Source organism: Tenrec ecaudatus, chromosome 3 (genome assembly GCF_050624435.1).
Source record: "Tenrec ecaudatus isolate mTenEca1 chromosome 3, mTenEca1.hap1, whole genome shotgun sequence".
NCBI classification, from domain to species: domain Eukaryota; kingdom Metazoa; phylum Chordata; class Mammalia; order Afrosoricida; family Tenrecidae; genus Tenrec; species Tenrec ecaudatus.
In genome coordinates, this window is record NC_134532.1 from 64305219 (window position 1) to 64323771 (window position 18553).

An 18553-nucleotide genomic window follows, 5' to 3' on the forward strand; every position below is an offset into this window, starting at 1 on the left:
TCATCGGTGCTACACTGCACCCTGACTGGCCTGTCTTCTCCCTGTAACCCTTCTGTAAGGGGATGTCCAATTGCCTACAGATTGGCTTTGGGCCTCCACTCCACACTCTCTCCCCAACCACCTTCACAATGACATGATATTTTGTTCTGTGTCTTTGATGCCTGATACCTGATCCCATCAACACCTCATGATCACACAGGCTGGTGTGCATCTTCCATGTGGGTTTTGTTGCTTCTCAGCTAGATGACTGCTTGTTTATCTTCAAGCCTTTAAGCCTCCAGATGCTATATCTTTTGATAGCCTGGCACCATCAGCTTTCTTCATCACATTTGTCTTCAGCGATCGTGTCAGGAAGGTGTTGAGGGAGTACTTGAGTAGAGGCCCAATGTCCATCTGCTTCCTTAATACTAAAGTTATAAATATATTCACATAGATCTATTTACCCATTGTCACATATAAATATATTTATATATGTACATGCCTGTATTTAGATCTCTATAAATGCTCTTTGTCTCCCAGTTCTTTCCTCTATTTCCTTTAACTCTCTTCTTGTCCCACTATATTGTTCAGCCTTCATTTGGGTTTTAGTAATTCTTCTCGGTTACATTGCCCTTGATCAAGCCCTACCAGACATCTTACACCTTCCTGGCCATCGATTTTCAGTCACTTGTTGTTCCCTTGTCCCTGGGTTTGTTAACACCCACTTCCTTTCCCCCAATTCCCCCTCTCCCATGTCTCTCCAGAACTGTCCTCTCGTTGTTTTCTCCTCTGACTTGTTTATCCCATCTATAGTATCTAGATAGACAGGCAGAGGTAATATTAATAATAATATGCACAAACACAAGACCTAGCAAAACAAAGCAACAATAGAAAATAAAACAACTCCAAGAACCACAACAAACAAAAACCAACGACAAAAAAAAAAGCCCATAAATAGTTTCAAAGTCTATTTGTTGACCTTTACAAGTGTTTACCAGTTGAGCCTGATGGGACGCACAGCATCAGTTTTTTTAGCAGCTCAGTTGGTATTCTGCCATTTATGACAGCCACGTTTTTCACTATCGCTTTCAGTGCAGCTTGGACTTCTTCCTTTAATATCACCAGCCTTTAATCATATGCTTCCTTTTAATAATGGTTGCGCATCGACCAGTTCTTTTTGGTACAGTGCCTCTGTATTCCTTTAATCTTCTTTTGGTACTTCTTACATCTTTCAATATTCCACTTATGAATCCTTTAATATTAAAACCTGAGGCTTGAATTTTTTCATTTCTTTAGCTTGGCATGTGCTAATTGTGTCCTTCTCTTTTGGCTTTTAAACTCCAGATCTTTCCCCATTTCATTACGATACTTAGTCATCTCAAGCTCTCTTTTGAAGCCTTCTATTCAGCTCTTTTATGTCATCATTTCTTCCAGGGGTTTTAGCTGTGCTACCTCCGAGAGCATGTTTCAGAGTCTGTTCTGACAGCCACTTTGACCTTTTCTTCCTCTGCTAGCTTTTAAATGACGTTTTGCTTTCTACATATATAATATTCTAGATGCCACTGTGTAACTCATCGTGTCTTCGGTCATTAGTATTCAATAGGTCAAATTTGTTCTTGACATGGTCCCATTATGCAGGTGGGATCAACTCAAGGTTGTACATTGGATCTTATTTTCTTAAGCTTCCACCTGAACTTTAAAAAAATTTTTTTTTCCACCTGAAGTTTTATATGAACTTGTAGATTTTCTGTTCCACAGTTGGCCCTGGCCTTGATTTGGCTGATGATATCGAACTTTTCTGTATTCTACTTGGTAAGGCCTACATATTTAGTTGCTGTTTGGGTTGTTAAAAAGATGTATTTAACTGTGAAGTTATTCCTTTTGCAAAATTCAGTCATGTGATCTCCAACTTTGTTTCTTCCATCAATGTTATATTTTTATTTTAAACTACTGGTTCTTTCTCCTTGTTTCACATTTCACATTCCGGCTATCAGTAATTATCCGTGTGTCTTGATCAATTTCAGACTGAAGATGTTGGTGGAATTCTTCAACTTCTTCGTTTCCTGGTGTGTGAATTTGTATAGTAGTTGTATTCTTGAAGTGTTCTTTTTGATGAGGAGGCTGACATCATTCCCTCTACCTGTTCTGTCATGGCTATTTAATTGCTTTAAAAGAAGTCTTGGTAAAATAGCCTGAATAATACTAATTATTGTTACTAATCACTACATTTCAGGCAGATGGGTACTTTATATGCAATAATTTTATTTCCCTAATAATTAAAATAATCATCATCAGAGAATAGAGGAAAAAATGTTTATTTTATAGCACTTAAGCAGATTTAAAAAGTTAGTTTGCATATCTTATTCTGAAAGACATACTTCATACCCTCTTACATAGAATTTTTATCACTATTTTAATTGTTAATTGTGTTATTTGTGAAGTTATTAAAATATTCTAATTTTTTGCTATTAATACTACTTTCTCGAGTTGTGTTTTTATTGTCTTTGTCACTACCTTAATGGAAATTTTTTTAAAATTAATTTTTTAGGTAATGCTTCTTTTGTTACTCTGTATACTCCAATTCGAAAATCATTCTATTTATTTGAACAAATTTTAAATACTGTTGGTATTTAGGTTTCTTTTTTGTATTTCAATAGGCTGGAAAATCTTACTGATTCTATTTGTTAGCTTTTTGTAATGCTTCGAATTATTTTTCTATATCCAGGACGACTACCCATGTTTGCCTGGGTGTGAATTTGAATTACACCATTTTTACACTCTCTAATCAATACTTATATTCTCTTGAGTTTTTTCCACGTTAAGTTATGACCATTTTGTAATATACAGTTCGTGTTTCCTCTTCTTCCTTTAATCAGTTTGCTGATAAAAAGAAAAAGCTTTCTGTAGCTTATCCAGTTACAGTGTTCAAAGAGCTGTGTCTGCTGATAGTGCTCGGAATCTCCTTGAACTGGCTTGCAACGGTTTCTCGTAACAGACGGTATAAGTAAGAGGAGCCATCAGCATTTACTCTTAGTTCTTTTGCAGAGATGAGCAAACGTCTTTAAATGCTGATTTAGACAATGCTTTTAAAATGCGGTGAGGTCGTTTGGTGTGTGACTGACTCTTGCTTAGTTGAATGTTTCGCAGCATTATAACATAGTTGGATTCAGTTCATCTTTTAAAGCAGTTGTCAGAAAAATATGAGTGAGCCTGGTAGGATGTATTAGCTCAATACATTGTCTCCATTTTGTTATGAAGCTGCCGAGGAAGCTGTGATATACAGCACTGTCATTACAGATCTATTGTTAGGACGGTCCCACAATCTTCTTTGCACTGCCATTAATTTATAGCAGTAAACAATATGTAGCCCTCCAACTGCAGCAAAGCAGGATCTTTTAATGAGGTGGATGTTATTACCACAATAAATCAGTGCTTTCGTGTAATGTATAATTCAATGTGTGTATTCCCACTGTAACTTCTCTGAGTAAGCTGATAGTGTATCATTGTCACTGCACAGCTCCACGAGTCCGCTTTTTTTACTTTTCCCCCCAAGAACCTTCTTTTATTTGGGGACTTCTTTTTTTATATGCTTGCAAATAAAGGTGGCATGTCTTGATAGCTGTCCTATAGCAGGCTTCAGAAACCAACTGTAACAATAACAGCCAGAATCAATACTGCGGTTCCACCTATATGGAGCTCTGCATGATGCCATTTTTCCAGGCACGAATGAAATCAATCCTAATTGGTTTTAGCATTATATTCAAGAAACGTGATTTTATAACTATTGATTTTGGGGGGATACTCATTTGGAGAGTAATAAAAATAGGAGCAGATAAAGTGAATAGTTAATTTGCTGCAGAACCATACAGAAGGAACATTGATTCTATTTTTAATTCATATAATTTGTCTTCCAATGATTTTATTTCTTCCTTCTTTTCTTTTGCCTGGCTCAGTCCTTAGGGACCCCAAGTAAAATACATTTAAAAGCATTCCAAATTGGTTCTGTAACAAAGAATTCTTAGAGTCAGTTCGATTATTAACTGGCATAAATTTTGTCAATCAGATACAATTCTTTTGCCCAGAAACTGATGTTTTTAAAATGGCATTTTAAATTAGTTGACGGTGGACCTTGGTTTAAAATTGTAATCACCAAACGTTTTCTTTTTCAGTATGCTTGCAAAAATGACTTAGAGCCATGTTGACTAGAATTGTGTTATCAAAAGCAAATGGTAGCAAAGATAAATAGAGGTTTTGAATAAAATACTTAGTAATTTAGGAAAGGTGGTCAAAATAATTTATGTTGTTACTATAATCACATATTTGTATGAAGGCCATGTAAAAACTGGTCTGAACATTTTCATTCTCAATAGAATGTATTAAAATATGTCAGTTTTAAAGCCAATGTTTCAGAATTACTTTATTTAAAAATGTCCCCTTAAATATGATATTTCCCTCTTTCCTATGTCTTTTTCTTTTATAAATAGTAATTTACTCTTTGATCTTTTAGGTGTTTATAAGGGATGTAAAGCAAAAGGCTAGTCTAAATCTCATTAAACAAAATAATCTTACATCTCTTTTTTTCCCTCCTTCGTTAAAGTGGTACTTACAATTTGAATAAGGAATAGAGATTTCCTCAAGATCAGAAGGTTTTAGGATTGTCCTTAACCTTCCTTGAGCCCTAGACTCTTTTAGAATCTTAAGAAAGCTCTAGAAGTATTCTTTAAGAAAAAAATCTATAATTCTGTAAACATTTGCATCCTATTTCATTCAATTCATGTACTCCCTAAGTAGCAGCAGCAGCAACAATAATACCATCAGTGAACATCTATTGTGTTGCCATTCTGTGCTTCACAATGTACTTGGGGCCTTCGAGGTTTTCCCTGTACTCTTCAAGACCATGAGTAAAACAGTAGTCAGAATTTACTGTATGTTTGTTAGGTGCAAGAACACGGAGTTACATGTACTTACTCCTTTTATCTTCTAAAGCTACCTTCTGACTGTGTGGCTTTATTATCTCATTGAGTCTAGGTTCTTTTCCACTCTTGATTGACAGCCTTTTGGACTATATCTGTAAACCTAGGCTTTGTTACTCTTTGATTTTTGAGATTTCCTGAAGGCATGTTTCTATCCTCGTTCACCAACATGAGTACAGTTCTACTTGTATGTCTAATACTGGTAGTTTTCTGTTCCAACTCAAAGGACCCAGTGGACAAGCCACCACAACGCAGCCTTGTCCTGCACCACGCTCAGCATTGTTGGAATCACTATGCCAATCTGTTTAGTTGAGTGAGTCTTCCTCTTGTTGAGGAATGAGAGATTTCTGTATCACGTAGTTAAATGTGTATGGTCACCCTGCTTTGAAAAATAAAGTTGCTTTTTTCTTTGTTTTCTGCATGTAATATTTTTTACTTACCTAGTAAATAGTGTATCTATATGGTGATATATTAGCGTGCCTACTAATAAAGTAACATTTGAAAAGATAAAGGATGATTGCATTTATGACTTCTTGTCTTTTCTCTTTCCCCTACCTGATTGCCAGCCAATCGGAGCTTTGAATCCCAAAAGAGCAGCATTCTTTGCAGAGCGTTATGAATCATGGGAAGATGACCAAGTTCCAAAGTTTCACTATGGTACTCATTACTCAACAGCAAGTTTTGTTCTTGCATGGCTGCTAAGAATAGTAAGTTCAATTTAAATAATAAAACCATGACTAAATAAATTTAAGGTGATGGAGAGTATGTCATGATTCAAAATCATCAGAATCTTCTTTGAAAATTAGAAATTTTAAATGACTGAGACTTTAATTATATTTGTTTGGAATCTATTTTAGCATGGTACTTTAATAGGTCTTTTAAAATATTTCATCTGGAATTGTGCAAGTTTTCCCATACACTTGCCTCTTTAAACGTTAGCTATCCTGTTAGATTCTAAGTTGTTACACAGGTTATTTTCAGATGTCTATTAAAGCTAGACCTCAGTAGGATTTCATTGCCACAGACATATATTTATATATCTCGGCAGCGTTAATTGCACCAAATGGAAAAAGGTATGTCTGTAGGCAACTCTGAGGCTGCCATGTATCGATAATATATTGGTTAAACAAGAAATGTTTCTGTAAAATTGAAAGGTGATTTGTCTACTAGAAAGTAATTTCTTTGGGAAAGCATTAGCAGCACATCATTAATTAAAGCTTGTTAGAAGGGTGCAGGCAGGCATAAATCCTAGAAGTAATTTATAGTGCTTAGCTAATTTCAAGCAATTATCCACTAATATGTGTTTAAGTGTTCTTTAACTAAGAGGAGGCTTTTAAATCTTCCAAATATTTTTCTTTTCTTAATCATAAATTAAATATTGAGCCACAACAATAAGAAACTTGCACAGTGGGCTCTTTCCATGTACTGTGAAGAAAATAACATCTAATATGTGTTTGAAGGGTACTTGGGAAACAAATTCTTCTTGGGAAAGAGAAAGCTGAAGAAAATGGAAATACTAAAATTTGGAAGTATTCATTATAAATGTTCTTAAAATTAAGAAATAGAACAGGAACATTATTGTAATCATTTAGGTATAATTCCCATTCTGTACCTACCATACATAAAGGGGGTTCAAAAGGTTGGTGGAGGAATTCTATTATCTTTTCGTTCTGTTTTTCTACAAAGTTTTTAAAGCCCTCTTGCATTATTGACTAAACGTTTTGTCCTTTTGATGTTTTATCTATACAGGTTTATTAAAAACTGTATTTTATACCTGAGGGAATAAATGGGGCATTTTTTATTGCTTATTTTTTAGGAACCCTTTACAACTTATTTCCTAAATTTGCAAGGAGGGAAATTTGATCATGCAGATAGAACTTTCTCCTCAATTTCCCGAGCATGGAGAAACAGTCAGCGTGACACCTCTGATATAAAGGTACAGAAGCATTTCCTTTTACAATTATTTTTGCCAGTGTACATTAGATGAATGTTGAGAAATGTCTCTCGTTTAATGCGGTCCTGTTACGAAAGGTAAGCCTCAGAGGGTGCTTCCTTAATTAAGTGACCAAGAGTCACTGTGAAGAATTTCTGCCTCTCTCTTTAGGTGTAGAATGTGTGCCCACCCCGGTTCTTTTCTTTTCTCTTTTTAAGAAAGATAATGTAATAAGGATGACCTCCAGCAGAAAGTGGGTGAAGGAGACGTTGGACAGTATAAGACCTGAAAACAATGATAAATTATCCAGGGTTCATGATGGAGGGAGGGAAATAAGGAGCTGATACCAAGGGCTCAAGTAGAAAGAAAATGTTTTGAAAATGATGATGGCAACATATGTACCAATGTGCTTGACACAATGGATGTATGGATTGTGATAAGAGTTGTACGAGCTCCTAATAAAATGATGAATAAAAAAAGGATCTCCTTCTTGTAAGGCTATGTGGTCATTGGAATTATGATCTTAATGAAATAGGAAAATACTTTGGAAAAAAATTATATTTAGAAATCCTACTTCTCTAGTCTTAGATAATCATCTTTTACTTGCTGCTGGTCCTGAATGTACAGCTGGCATTGTACAGTGTAAGATTACAATTGCTTGTATGACTTTAAAAGGCCATTTTCCATAGTAGCTAATATAGTCCTTACTAGACTTTAATTTCTACCTTCAAAGGTATAGTTTTTTATTTCTTGATACGAAATGATGCAAAATGCTGTGTTAGGTGCTATGTAGTATAACGAAATGCACCTGTGATTGTGAAGCACCTTATGTTTTCATAAAGATATGTGGATTACATATAAATAATTTTAATATGCAGGAAAGCAATAAGAACCATATGAAAGATTTTACAACTCAAAGTACCACTTAGTACCATTGAGTCGATTCAATTCTGACTCACAGCAATTGTATTGGACAGAGTAAAACTGGCCCCTGTGGGTTTGTGAGACTTTTATATCTGTTGTCAACTCCAGCCAAGAAGAGCTAAGTTAGACCTCATATCTTAGAATGATACCTTTTTGAGACTTTCAGACAGGCAGGTGCCAACCTCTGCTAACGAACTGTCCCTGTGAGGTCACTGATTCACTGGAATGACTCACAGAGCTTTATCCTACCTAGGGCTACAGCTTGATTACAACCCTAAAAGTTAACAATGAAGAAAAATACAGAGTGAGGTCTGGGAAGGACCGCAGTGCAGAGAACGATGTGCTAAAGAGGCACATACACTCCACTACTTCGTTCAGTCCATGGTTATTGACCAGAAGCTCATCTAATACTCTCCATGTTCAGGTTCTTTCCAGCTTCACCACATGGCTCACTCAACTTTGCATCCCCAGCTGTTCCTGATGGTCTGGTCAATCCTCACTCTTTGACTAGCGTGTCCATATGGCTAGCAAGAACCTAGTACATAGGCCAAACTGCCTGATATAAGGTGATTTCATGTTTTGTATTTGTGCTGCGTTGCAGTCTAATAAACGTATTCCTATACAAAGTGTTTCAAACAGTTTGTGGAAAAATGGAATTAAAATATAATGGAGTTTTTCTACAAAATTTTATGGAGCCCCCCTCATACTGTCCTTTATTGTCTAGCAAAGCACAGCTTGCTTCAAAGATATTTTATTGGAAAAATTTCCATTTGTGCATAAAAACAATATTTTATATTGGATCAATTATTGAGGTTTTTGATCTTATAAATAGTGTACTCCAAAATACTTGAGCTGGATTGGCACAGTGGCCGCAACAATGGGCTCACACATAATTTTGAGGAGGATGCGGGACTGAGCAGTGTTTCATTGTATTGTCCATAGAGGAGTGGCGGCGAAATACAGGAAAATACCCACGATATCTTACATCATACTTTGAAGATTCACGTAAGAATAAAGTCATGTAAGATTCTTCTTAGTGATGTAAGAATCATCATAAATAATTTTGAAAATGGATAATTAGATAAAGATAGATGTGAATAATAAATAAACGATCACTCTTAAATTGTATTTCTAATCTCAAAGCTATTTAATTCTTTATCTCTTTGGGGCAGTAATAACCGCTATGGACACATGCAGACACTGGCAAGCCTGGCTTCACATTATCAATGTGAAGACCTGTGAAATTTCTGTTGCTTTCATATCCCTTCGTCTCTTAAGCACCCAAGATGTAGCCTTCTGAAATTAAGTTAGCTACTAGGAGTATAAACAAAAAGCAGACCGTGAATTTGAAGGATGGTCTTCCAGGTGTATGATCAGGAGGTCTGGTGGTGCCTTGGGTGAAGTGGGGCTGCTAAGCGAAAAGGCAGCAATTCAAACCCACCAGCTGCTTCACAGGAGAGAGATGCAGCTGTCTTCTCATTTAAAGATTTGCGTCTCAGAACCCTACAGGCAGTTGCACTCTGCCTTGTAGAGTGACTGCTGTGAGTAGGAATTAACTCTGGTAGGGATCCTTGGGTCTTTTGGTTTTATAATAGAGTGGGCAACTTTGCTTTTCTAATTAATAAGAGATGTTTCTGCTAAATCGTTCAATAGACAGGCAATACATTGCTATATCCTTGTAATGGTTTTGTTCCATTTCCTAATTTCAGCCTTTTTCTACCAAGAGTCTTTAGCTAGCAATGCTTGGTTCTATGTTCCCTAGTACTTCCTATAAAGGTACGCTAACTTTAAGATATAAAATAAGCCCATATGAACATCTTTCTCCACTTTCTTTCATTTTGTTCCTTATCAAATCATGACTCAGGTCTATCTCACTTTCCTTTGAATGCCCCAGCCAGCTTTAATACCACCAGACACATTCTCTGAGATGCCTGTGGATGGGTTCAACTACTATCCTTTCACCTATTAGTCAGCTCTTTAAATAACCAATCTATTTATTCTCCATTTTAATCACTCAAAACATATACAGGTTGAAGAGGTCACAGATAAACCAGGACTTTTAGTAAATCAATGACAACTTTCTTGGTTGTTGATGACTTCATTTGGGTCAAAAACCAGACTTACTGCCATTGAGTCGATCCTTACTCATAGCAACCCTGTGGGATAGAGTAGAACAGCCCCTGTGAGTTTCTGAGATGTAACTCATTAAGGGAGAAGAAAGCCTCCTCTTTCTCCAACTGGTGGTTTTGAGCTACTGCCCTTGCAGTCAGCAACCCAAGTAGTATCCACTATTCAACAAGGGCTCCAGTGACTTTCAGAAAAGAATGTAAAAATATGGTTAGATAGACTATTGTGTCAGGGTTCTCTAGAGAAACAAACTAGGACACTAAAATGATTATAACTATATAGATAGATAGATACAGCACAAAGGAATATAACAGCTGATTAGTCTACACGGCAGTACAGAGGGCTCAGTTCAACTCACTTCCATAGAACAGTTAATATGCTGGAAATCCTTCAACTCTGGAGGGCTGCTGGGTTTAAGATCAAGGAAGCAGACAGCTGAGTCTTTCCTAAGGCAATGCAAGCAGTCTGTCCACAGGCAGCAAACAGTAGGACGGGTCACCAACAGTCAGAAAGGAGCTTAGCAAAGCAGACTCAGATGGGATATTGAATTTGAGCAGGACAAGACTGCAGAATTCGACAGAGTGAGTTTGACAGACTCAAGCTCAAGCAATGTATACACGAGCAGCATGGCAAAGCAGGTCTCAAAGGAACCTCAAGCTCTAGCAACAGGATCCATGGGTTGGCTGTCCCACAGGTAGTGTATCTCACAAGTTGAGGCTGAGAACTAGCTAAAGCAGCCGCACACTGCTCTGATCACCAGAGAGCAAGAGAGGGATGGGGCTTGCTGAGCCATTGATCTCTTTGCCCTCCAATCAAACTGTGACCTTATTAACCCATGTTCCTATTGGCCAGGTTGGCACAATAAACCTACCTATCACAGCTATTCACTATGAGTTGTCTTTGACTCAATGGCAGAGAATTGGTATTTTTGGAGGGTTTTTTTGGGGGGTGGGGTGGGGGGTATACTGGGTTAAGCATTGGGCTGCTAACTTGAGGTCAGCAGGTCAAATCCACCAACTGCTTCATAGGAGAAAAATGAGCCTTTCTGCTCCTGTAAAGATTTACATCCTTGAAGACACACCAAGATAGCTTACTCTCTCCTATAGAGTCACAGTCAGTCAATTAACTTGACTTAGGACTTTTGAGTTTATAGGCCATTAAGGGAACATCTTTATAAGTGAGGGAAAATTTGATCATATATTTTTTATTATGCCTCTTTTAAAAAAACTGCATCTTATCACTTTATAAACCACATTTAGGTATTATAATAATATAGCTGTGAAAATAAATGTGTAGTAAAACATTTAAATTACTATAATATGAATATTTCTTTCACATATATATATATATAAATGCTATCATCTTTATTCGTATTGTTTTTGTTTTCTTATTGGATTTTTAAGAAATAGTAGGGGAAATGTTAAATAGTATTGAATGAAGATTGTAATGTGGGTTTAAATGGTTGGAAACATGTAGCAAATTCTAAGGTACCCCTTGCTTCATTAAATAGTATACATTCTCCAAAAGTATTCTGATGTCAGGTTCATAAAAATGATAAGCTGTAACGAGGACAGAAGACATATAAATAAAAATTTCAAAAAGGTAACTTGATATTTGAAGAACATTTTTTTCTTTAGCAGAGCGAGTCTTGTTGCTTTAATATCTTAGAATTCTTGATTCTTGTACTGTCCCAGTTTTCAGATAGAAGTTTTGCTAAAAATGAGTGATTTTTTTTGTGTAAAATAAACATGAAAATATGAGTTTTTTGTTTTTTTAGTTTAAAAGAGACTCCCCCCCCCCCACAAAAAAAATACTCAATTTATTAGGGTTAGTGGCTGGCTACTTTAATTGGGCTTTGAAGGCTTTAGAGCAGCGGCCCTTAAACTACAGCCTGCGGGCCACGTGCAGCCTGCCGAGGACATTTACCCGGCCTGCCGGATATTTTTGTCCTGTTTGGTTTTTTACTTCAAAATAAGATATGTGCTGTGTGCATAGGAATTTGTTAATAGTTTTTTTTAACTATAGTCCAGCCATCCAAGGGGTCTGAGGGGCAGTGAACTGGCCCCCTGTTTAAAAAGTTTGAGGACCCCTGCTTTAGAGCATTGTTTTAGAATCTTAGCAAGGGATCACTTTCTGCTTATGGTAAAAAGCCTTCATTGTCTCTGATGGACAGTGTTTCTGCTGTCTGCGTCACCTAAATACGGGCAGCAACAGCGCTCAGGAATGAAATGAACTGTGTTAGCAAGGGGTTAGCGAGCCATTACTGCGATTAATAATGTTTTAAACTCCTAGGAGGGTCCGCGTTTCAGGCCTTCAAAAGTCACTCAAATTTCATAACGATGACACAGAATAGATTCTTCCATCTGAACCCAGAATTATTGAGACCAAAATTTATTAAATAAATCCGTCTCATAAAGCTAGGATGAAGTTCACTACGAAATGTTAATCAAATATGTGAACATTCCTAGGTACGGTGTTACCACTGTTCTGTGTGTGTTTGTGGGCTGGTTTCTTTTTTTCTCCCCTCTTGAGGCAGCTCTCTCATTTCAGGTGCCTGTTAGCATCAGTCAATTTAACCTAATAGTGTGACTTGCTGTCGCTTCATCTTTTCCCCACTTCCTCTAGAAATGCTTGAAAGCCCGGATTGTAGAGGGGAAGGAGTCATAAATGACACCTCATTTTATTATTTTGAAAGGGGGGCAATGGTAAATGGATCTAAAATGGAAATTGTGGAGAACCACACATCTGCAGAAGCTCCGAATTTAGTGCTTCAGCGTAGTATTAAAATACTGTTGCTCTTGTTGTTTGGTGTCAACTCGATTATCCCTCCAGGCAGCCTTGCGTGTGCAGAGTAGAACTGCATCATAGGCTTTCCAGGCTGTGGACTTTCAGAAGCAGGTCCCCAGCCTGATTTCCAGGTCCAACCCTGAACTGGTTTCCGCGGTCGCTGAGTGCTTGCCGTGTGTGCATTCCCAGTAGTTAAAGGAAAACTGTAGTAAAGGTTGGTAGGAATGCCCGGGAAGCATTTAATGTAAATTTTTTTCATTCATTTTCATTGTGTTTCTGGTTGTTAAAAATAACCCTCGACCTCATTGAACACTCACACTACTGGAGAGACCAGGAAGACAAGTTGTGTTAATGCAGCGTGGCAGATGATGCGTGCGCTCGTTGGGACAGTGTGTGAGGACAGGGACAGGACAGGAAGTCCAGAGCCAGGTTTGAGAGGTCTTGTAAAGCAGGCTTTCATAGTAAAGGTCCGGTCCCTATTACTAGTCAAAGACTTGTTAAAGAAGCCAGCTTCCCCTCACCACCCCCACCCCAGGAGAGTGGGACAGAGGGGAACAGATTTTGTGGTTTTAAGGCATGACTGTGGTTGGCGTTTGAATATGTATGGCACTAAGGGTGAAAGTAAAAGCAGTTGTTTCACTGTTAAAGAAATTAAAAGAGGCCGTGGAGGCTTCCAGTCAGTAGGGGCAATGGGGTAGAGAGATGTGGATAAATTAAGACATATTTAGAAAATCAAGACTGATAGGATTTGGTGAGATGATAACAAGACAGAGAACTTAAATTGTACTTGGACATTTGTGTAGAGAACACGGCTGCTGCAGATGTAAACGTGTCATCAGGTTGATTTTGACTCATTAACAATGCCATAGAACAGAGTGGGACTGCTCCATGGAGTTTCACGGGCTGTAATATTTACGGGAAATAGAGCATCAGGTCTTGTCTCCCATGGAGTAGCTGGTGGCTTCGAGCCACAGACCTGTTAGTTAGCAACCAAACACTTAGCATTGCACTCCCAGGACCCCTTTGTAATACACCGCTGGTTCTTAGTTTGAACTCCTCAAAAGAATTGTTTCCCTTAGGTCTTCACTCCCGCAGCTCCTGAGCCCACTCTAACCAAGCTTCCTTCTCTACTGCTTCATTGAAATCACCCTTATCAAAGTCACTTTTATGTTGTTAAGTGGGAGGTAAAAGTTTCCCTTCTCATCTCCGTAGATCTATCATCATTATTAAAATCAAACTCCAATTCTGACTCAGCAACCCTTTCGAACAAAGTTTAACTACCCACTAGGGTTTCTGAGGCTATGAATCTTTTTTATTAATAAATCATTTTATTGGGGACTCTTACATATATTATAATAATCCATAAATCAGTTATATCAATGAACTTGTACAGATGTTGTCATCATCAATTTCAAAACATTCTCTTTCCTTTATGGGAGCTGACACCTCCTCTTTCTCTTAGGGAGTCACTGGTGGGGTCAGACTGCTGGCCTAATAGTTAGCAGCCCAGCCTATAATATACTCTGCCTCTTGGGCTCTGCTCATCATTGTTAACCCAATTCACTAATCCCTTTTTTTCTTGTAATATTTCACTTGAGAAATTCCAACCTTATCTTCTTACCCCATTTTTAATCTTCTTTACTTAATGATCTTTTCCCCACCCCTTGATTCACGGGCGGGCCTTCGGGCTAAGCTTTGGACTTCTTCATGTATTTCTGTTCCTTTGGTGGACAGCCCTTGTCCCGTAGCTCTCCTGTGGTTTCTAAATGCACATATGTATGAGAGGGTACCCCCCCCCAAAAAAAACCTTGGAAATAAGTTCCATTGGGTGAAATTTTTGTAGTGTGCATATTTCCTGCTAGGTGAGCATCATGCAACTTACGCTGAGATACTGCACCCACTGGCATCACCTGGGAAGGTTCTCTACGGTCATATTGAATTTTTTCGTAAAAGTGGTTTCAGCTGAATCTCACTTTTTGTGATGGCTGACATGAGAGAATAGCATGTGACTGTGAAATTTTGTTTCCTGCTCCGGGAAAAATGCCACAGAAACTGTTGTGATGTTGAACACAGCTTACAAGGACAACGCTACGGGAAAAACTCAAGTGTATGAGTGGTCCAAAGGCTCAAGCAGAAAGCAAATGTTTTGAGAATGGTGAGGGCAACAAATGTACAAATGTGCTTGACACACTGGATGGATGATGGATTGTGATCAGAGCTGTATGAGCCCCCAATAAAATACAATTTTTAAAAGGGTGAGATGTCGATTGTTGATAACCTAGCTCCGGATGTTCATCAACTTCTGGACTGGAGGAAAATGTCGGTTAGTAGTGCGTTTTTGCTCATTCCACCAGTTTAAGCTGTCATCAAGCTTTCTATTTAGAGGTTCAGAAAAGATTGCGTAACAGCGTGTGACTAAAAAGGCCTCATTTGTGGCAGACGGGGACTTGTTTTGCCACCAAGACAATGCAGCCATCGCAGTGCACCAGTTTTTGACCGAAACCAGAATGCCTCTCTTGCCCCACATACCTGACTCACCTGACCTTGATCCGTGCAACTTCCTTTTGTTTCCATGAATTAAGAGGGACATGAAAGGACAGTGATTTGACAACATAGAAAAGGTGGGGGGAGGGGGGGTTGTGCTGTCAGCCATCCAAACATGAGTTTGAAAAATGTTTCCAAGATGGAATCACATATTTGACAAATGTATTAAGTGCAATGGGGAGTACTTTAAAGGTGATAAGTTTGTTTTGTAAAAACATTTAAATACGTAGCTTTGGGGGGAAAGTTCCATTTTCTTCTTGGTACCCCTGCATATATTCATATGAAAAATTTGAATGTTAATAGACATCTGAAACTGAACATGTCCACCATCAAATTTTGGAGTCTTCTTTTGCCTCGAGTTTGTTCGATTCATTTGATCACACAGCAGGGTAGGACTGCCCCATGGGGTTTGCAGGGCGGTGGATCTTTTAGAAGCAGATTGCCACGTCTTTCTGGCATGATGGTTGGTAGGCTCAAAGCACTGGCTTTTTGGTGAGCAGTTGAGTGAGGTTTTTTCCCTTCTTTAGAATTCCTTGAATCTTATAAAAGTATTTTATAACTTGAAATATCACATTGTGTTGAATGCATTTAGCACATAGTGAGTGTCGGGCTCTATGCAGGCACTGTGAGGCAAACAATGATGAACAAGAACCCCATCATTATGAAGTTTACTGGGGAAACAAGAACCAACCCCAGCAGGTAGAAGAATATATAAAATGCAGAAGCCCTGGTGGTGTGGTCGGGGAAGTGGTTGGACTGCTAAACCTACCGTCTTTGTGAAAGGAAGATGGGCTATCTGCTCTTGTAAAGATTTACAGCCTCAGAACCCCTGTTTTGTTGTTTTGGGGAGTTTGGATTTTTTATAAGACAAACAGAAGGTGCTATGGTGATGTCTAGTAAGCCTTGGGCTGGAACCAAGGTCAGTGGTTCATACTGCCCAACACTTAGCCCAGGGTTCCTTCTCCTTCACTGGGCTCTAGAAAATTGAAGGTGGGGACTTACTGTTTCCCTCACTCTGTACTTTTAGTATTTAGAACAATCCTGTGGATTGTTAGCTTTCAGTAAATAAATATTTGTTCAAAGAATGAGTGAAGTAAAAAAAATGTCAGGAAGCAGGAGTAGCCAGAGAAAGAGCCTTTGGAAAGAATGCCTTGAGGAGACAGAAGCGTGTGCAGCCATCCTCATGAGAAGGGCACCTCCAAACCCACTTGGATGTGTGCTCCACGTCGACCAGGACAGCTGTCCCCTCGGGTTCTGAAGAGGTCTTTTTACTCTGAGGAAAATTGGTAGCTGCATGTCCGCTGCTGACCGGAAGTTGTTAATGATGAAGTTTTACACATTTCTATTGTTAGATGAACCTCTTCCTCATCACAGTTTTACAAGCATTATATCCCTTCTCTCATGTGTCAGATCTTGGATATGAAATTAAAAACCCTTTCTTAAAATTAATTATGTGGGGTGCTCATGATCTATATAAAGTTTCTACAAAAGTTAGATAAGTATTTTCCACACGTCTCTGAATTAAATGGAATGTAACTAAAACCTAAGAGATTATTAAATAATAACTTACAAATAAGTGATTATGCAGTAATAGAAAATGAATTTACGTAAACTTGAAAATCCCGAGTAAACATGGAGATGTGAAATCCTAATACAAAATGGAGGTGATCCTAGATTGTGTTTCTAAGTGTCTTGTGAGGTTTGTGAAGCATGAGGCCTTTGACTTGCCCTCTAGAGCTCAGAAATCCCTGGAGTCTACAGGCTGCAGAAAAATTAGGTTCCACTTTTTCCCTAGCAGCACATCTCCACAATGCGAATACCTTCCATAGATGCTGATGGCATCAGCATTGGGGCCGTTTATAAAAAAAAATGTCTAGCTACAGTACATCAACCTTAATTGTTTGAAATATGTATTTTAACCCACTTAAGTTTGGGGGTTCTGCTTTTTAAAAAAATAATTCAGCTTCAGTGTTTATGAGAGTTTTATTTGCTTAGTAAAAATATTTTCATTTTTTATTCTTCCTGCTCCGATGCAGTTTTAATAACTTAGAATTAATAAAAGAAAGTAAAGTTAAAATCTCGTTTTTCCATGTAGGCCATGCACATTTCTAGCTGGTGCACTTGTCCTTTAATTTTTATTCCACCTTCACAGCCGTACTGGAGTCAGTTCACGCGGGTTCGCTCAGTTGTCTCAGCCATATAGCATACTGGCATGCTAATTGAACTATGTATCCCTTCATCTTGTCCTTTGACTAACTTATAGACTTGTTAAAAAATCACATCTGAAACTCTTTCTTCATGTGCCAGGAGGTTTAAGTATGAACTCACGTAGTGATTTTTTTAATAGTAAAGTTTATACTTGTGCTCTCTATACATAATGTTAAAAGAGCAACATAAAAATATTTTAATGTACTTGGAAAATATTCGCAAAATTTCTTTAATTATAAAATGTACACATGTCAGACATGATTTTTTTTCACATATCTTTTTCAATTAAAAAGATGGAAACTGTTCATTAATATATTCATGGGCACTGATATTAACCATTTTCTCCCCATAGTCATAGCAGAGTAAGTACATATGTCGTCCCTAAGGACACATATACACACACAAATACACGCATATGCAGGGGTTTCAAGAAGTTCATGGAACATTTTATTATCTTTTAATTACGGTTTTTTTCCATGAACTTTTTTTTTTTCATTTCCCATGAACGTTTGATATATACCTCTTTGAGGAGCTCTGGTAGCACAGTGGGTGACCTGCTGGGCTGCTCATTGCATGGTCAGCAGTTTGAAACTACCAGGCACTTAGGAGGAGAGAAAGGAGGCTTTCCACACTCATAAAGATTTAAGGTCTTGGAAACCCAAAGCAGCAGCTCTGTTCTGTTCTGTAGCGTCACTTACAGTCAGCAGTCCCTCAATGGCAGTAAGATTTAAGTTCTAGTACATCTATCTCTGTCTATCTCTCGATCGATCTCTATCTATCTATCTATCTATCTATCTATCTATCTATCTATCTATAGTTATTACTTCATGCAGAAAGGATTTTGAGTAGGCATTTTTAAAGCATATTATCTCCTTCTAAATTACACTTACTTTGAAAATAGGGAACCCAGAATACCAAAAGATTTAGTGAAGGAAGCTATATAGGGCAAATACAGAACTACAAACTGTTAAAAGCATAAAAAAGAACTATACAATATTGAAGGTATTTGTTATAGAGTGAGACATGTTAAACCTTACTGGTCATTACTAATAAGAAAAGAATAAAATTGTTTTAAATG

The 18553-nt window shown here is 37.8% G+C and overlaps 1 protein-coding gene across 2 annotated transcripts in view; it reads left to right on the plus strand.

The window, feature by feature from the left end:
* LRBA (LPS responsive beige-like anchor protein) overlaps window positions 1-18553 on the plus strand; it is a 706055-nt gene that overhangs the window by 531038 nt on the left and 156464 nt on the right. For both annotated transcript variants that reach the window (XM_075543710.1, XM_075543711.1), the window contains exons 45-46: window positions 5519-5659; window positions 6769-6888. In XM_075543710.1, the coding sequence (XP_075399825.1) occupies window positions 5519-5659; window positions 6769-6888 (261 nt within the window). The remainder of the gene's footprint in view (window positions 1-5518; window positions 5660-6768; window positions 6889-18553) is intronic.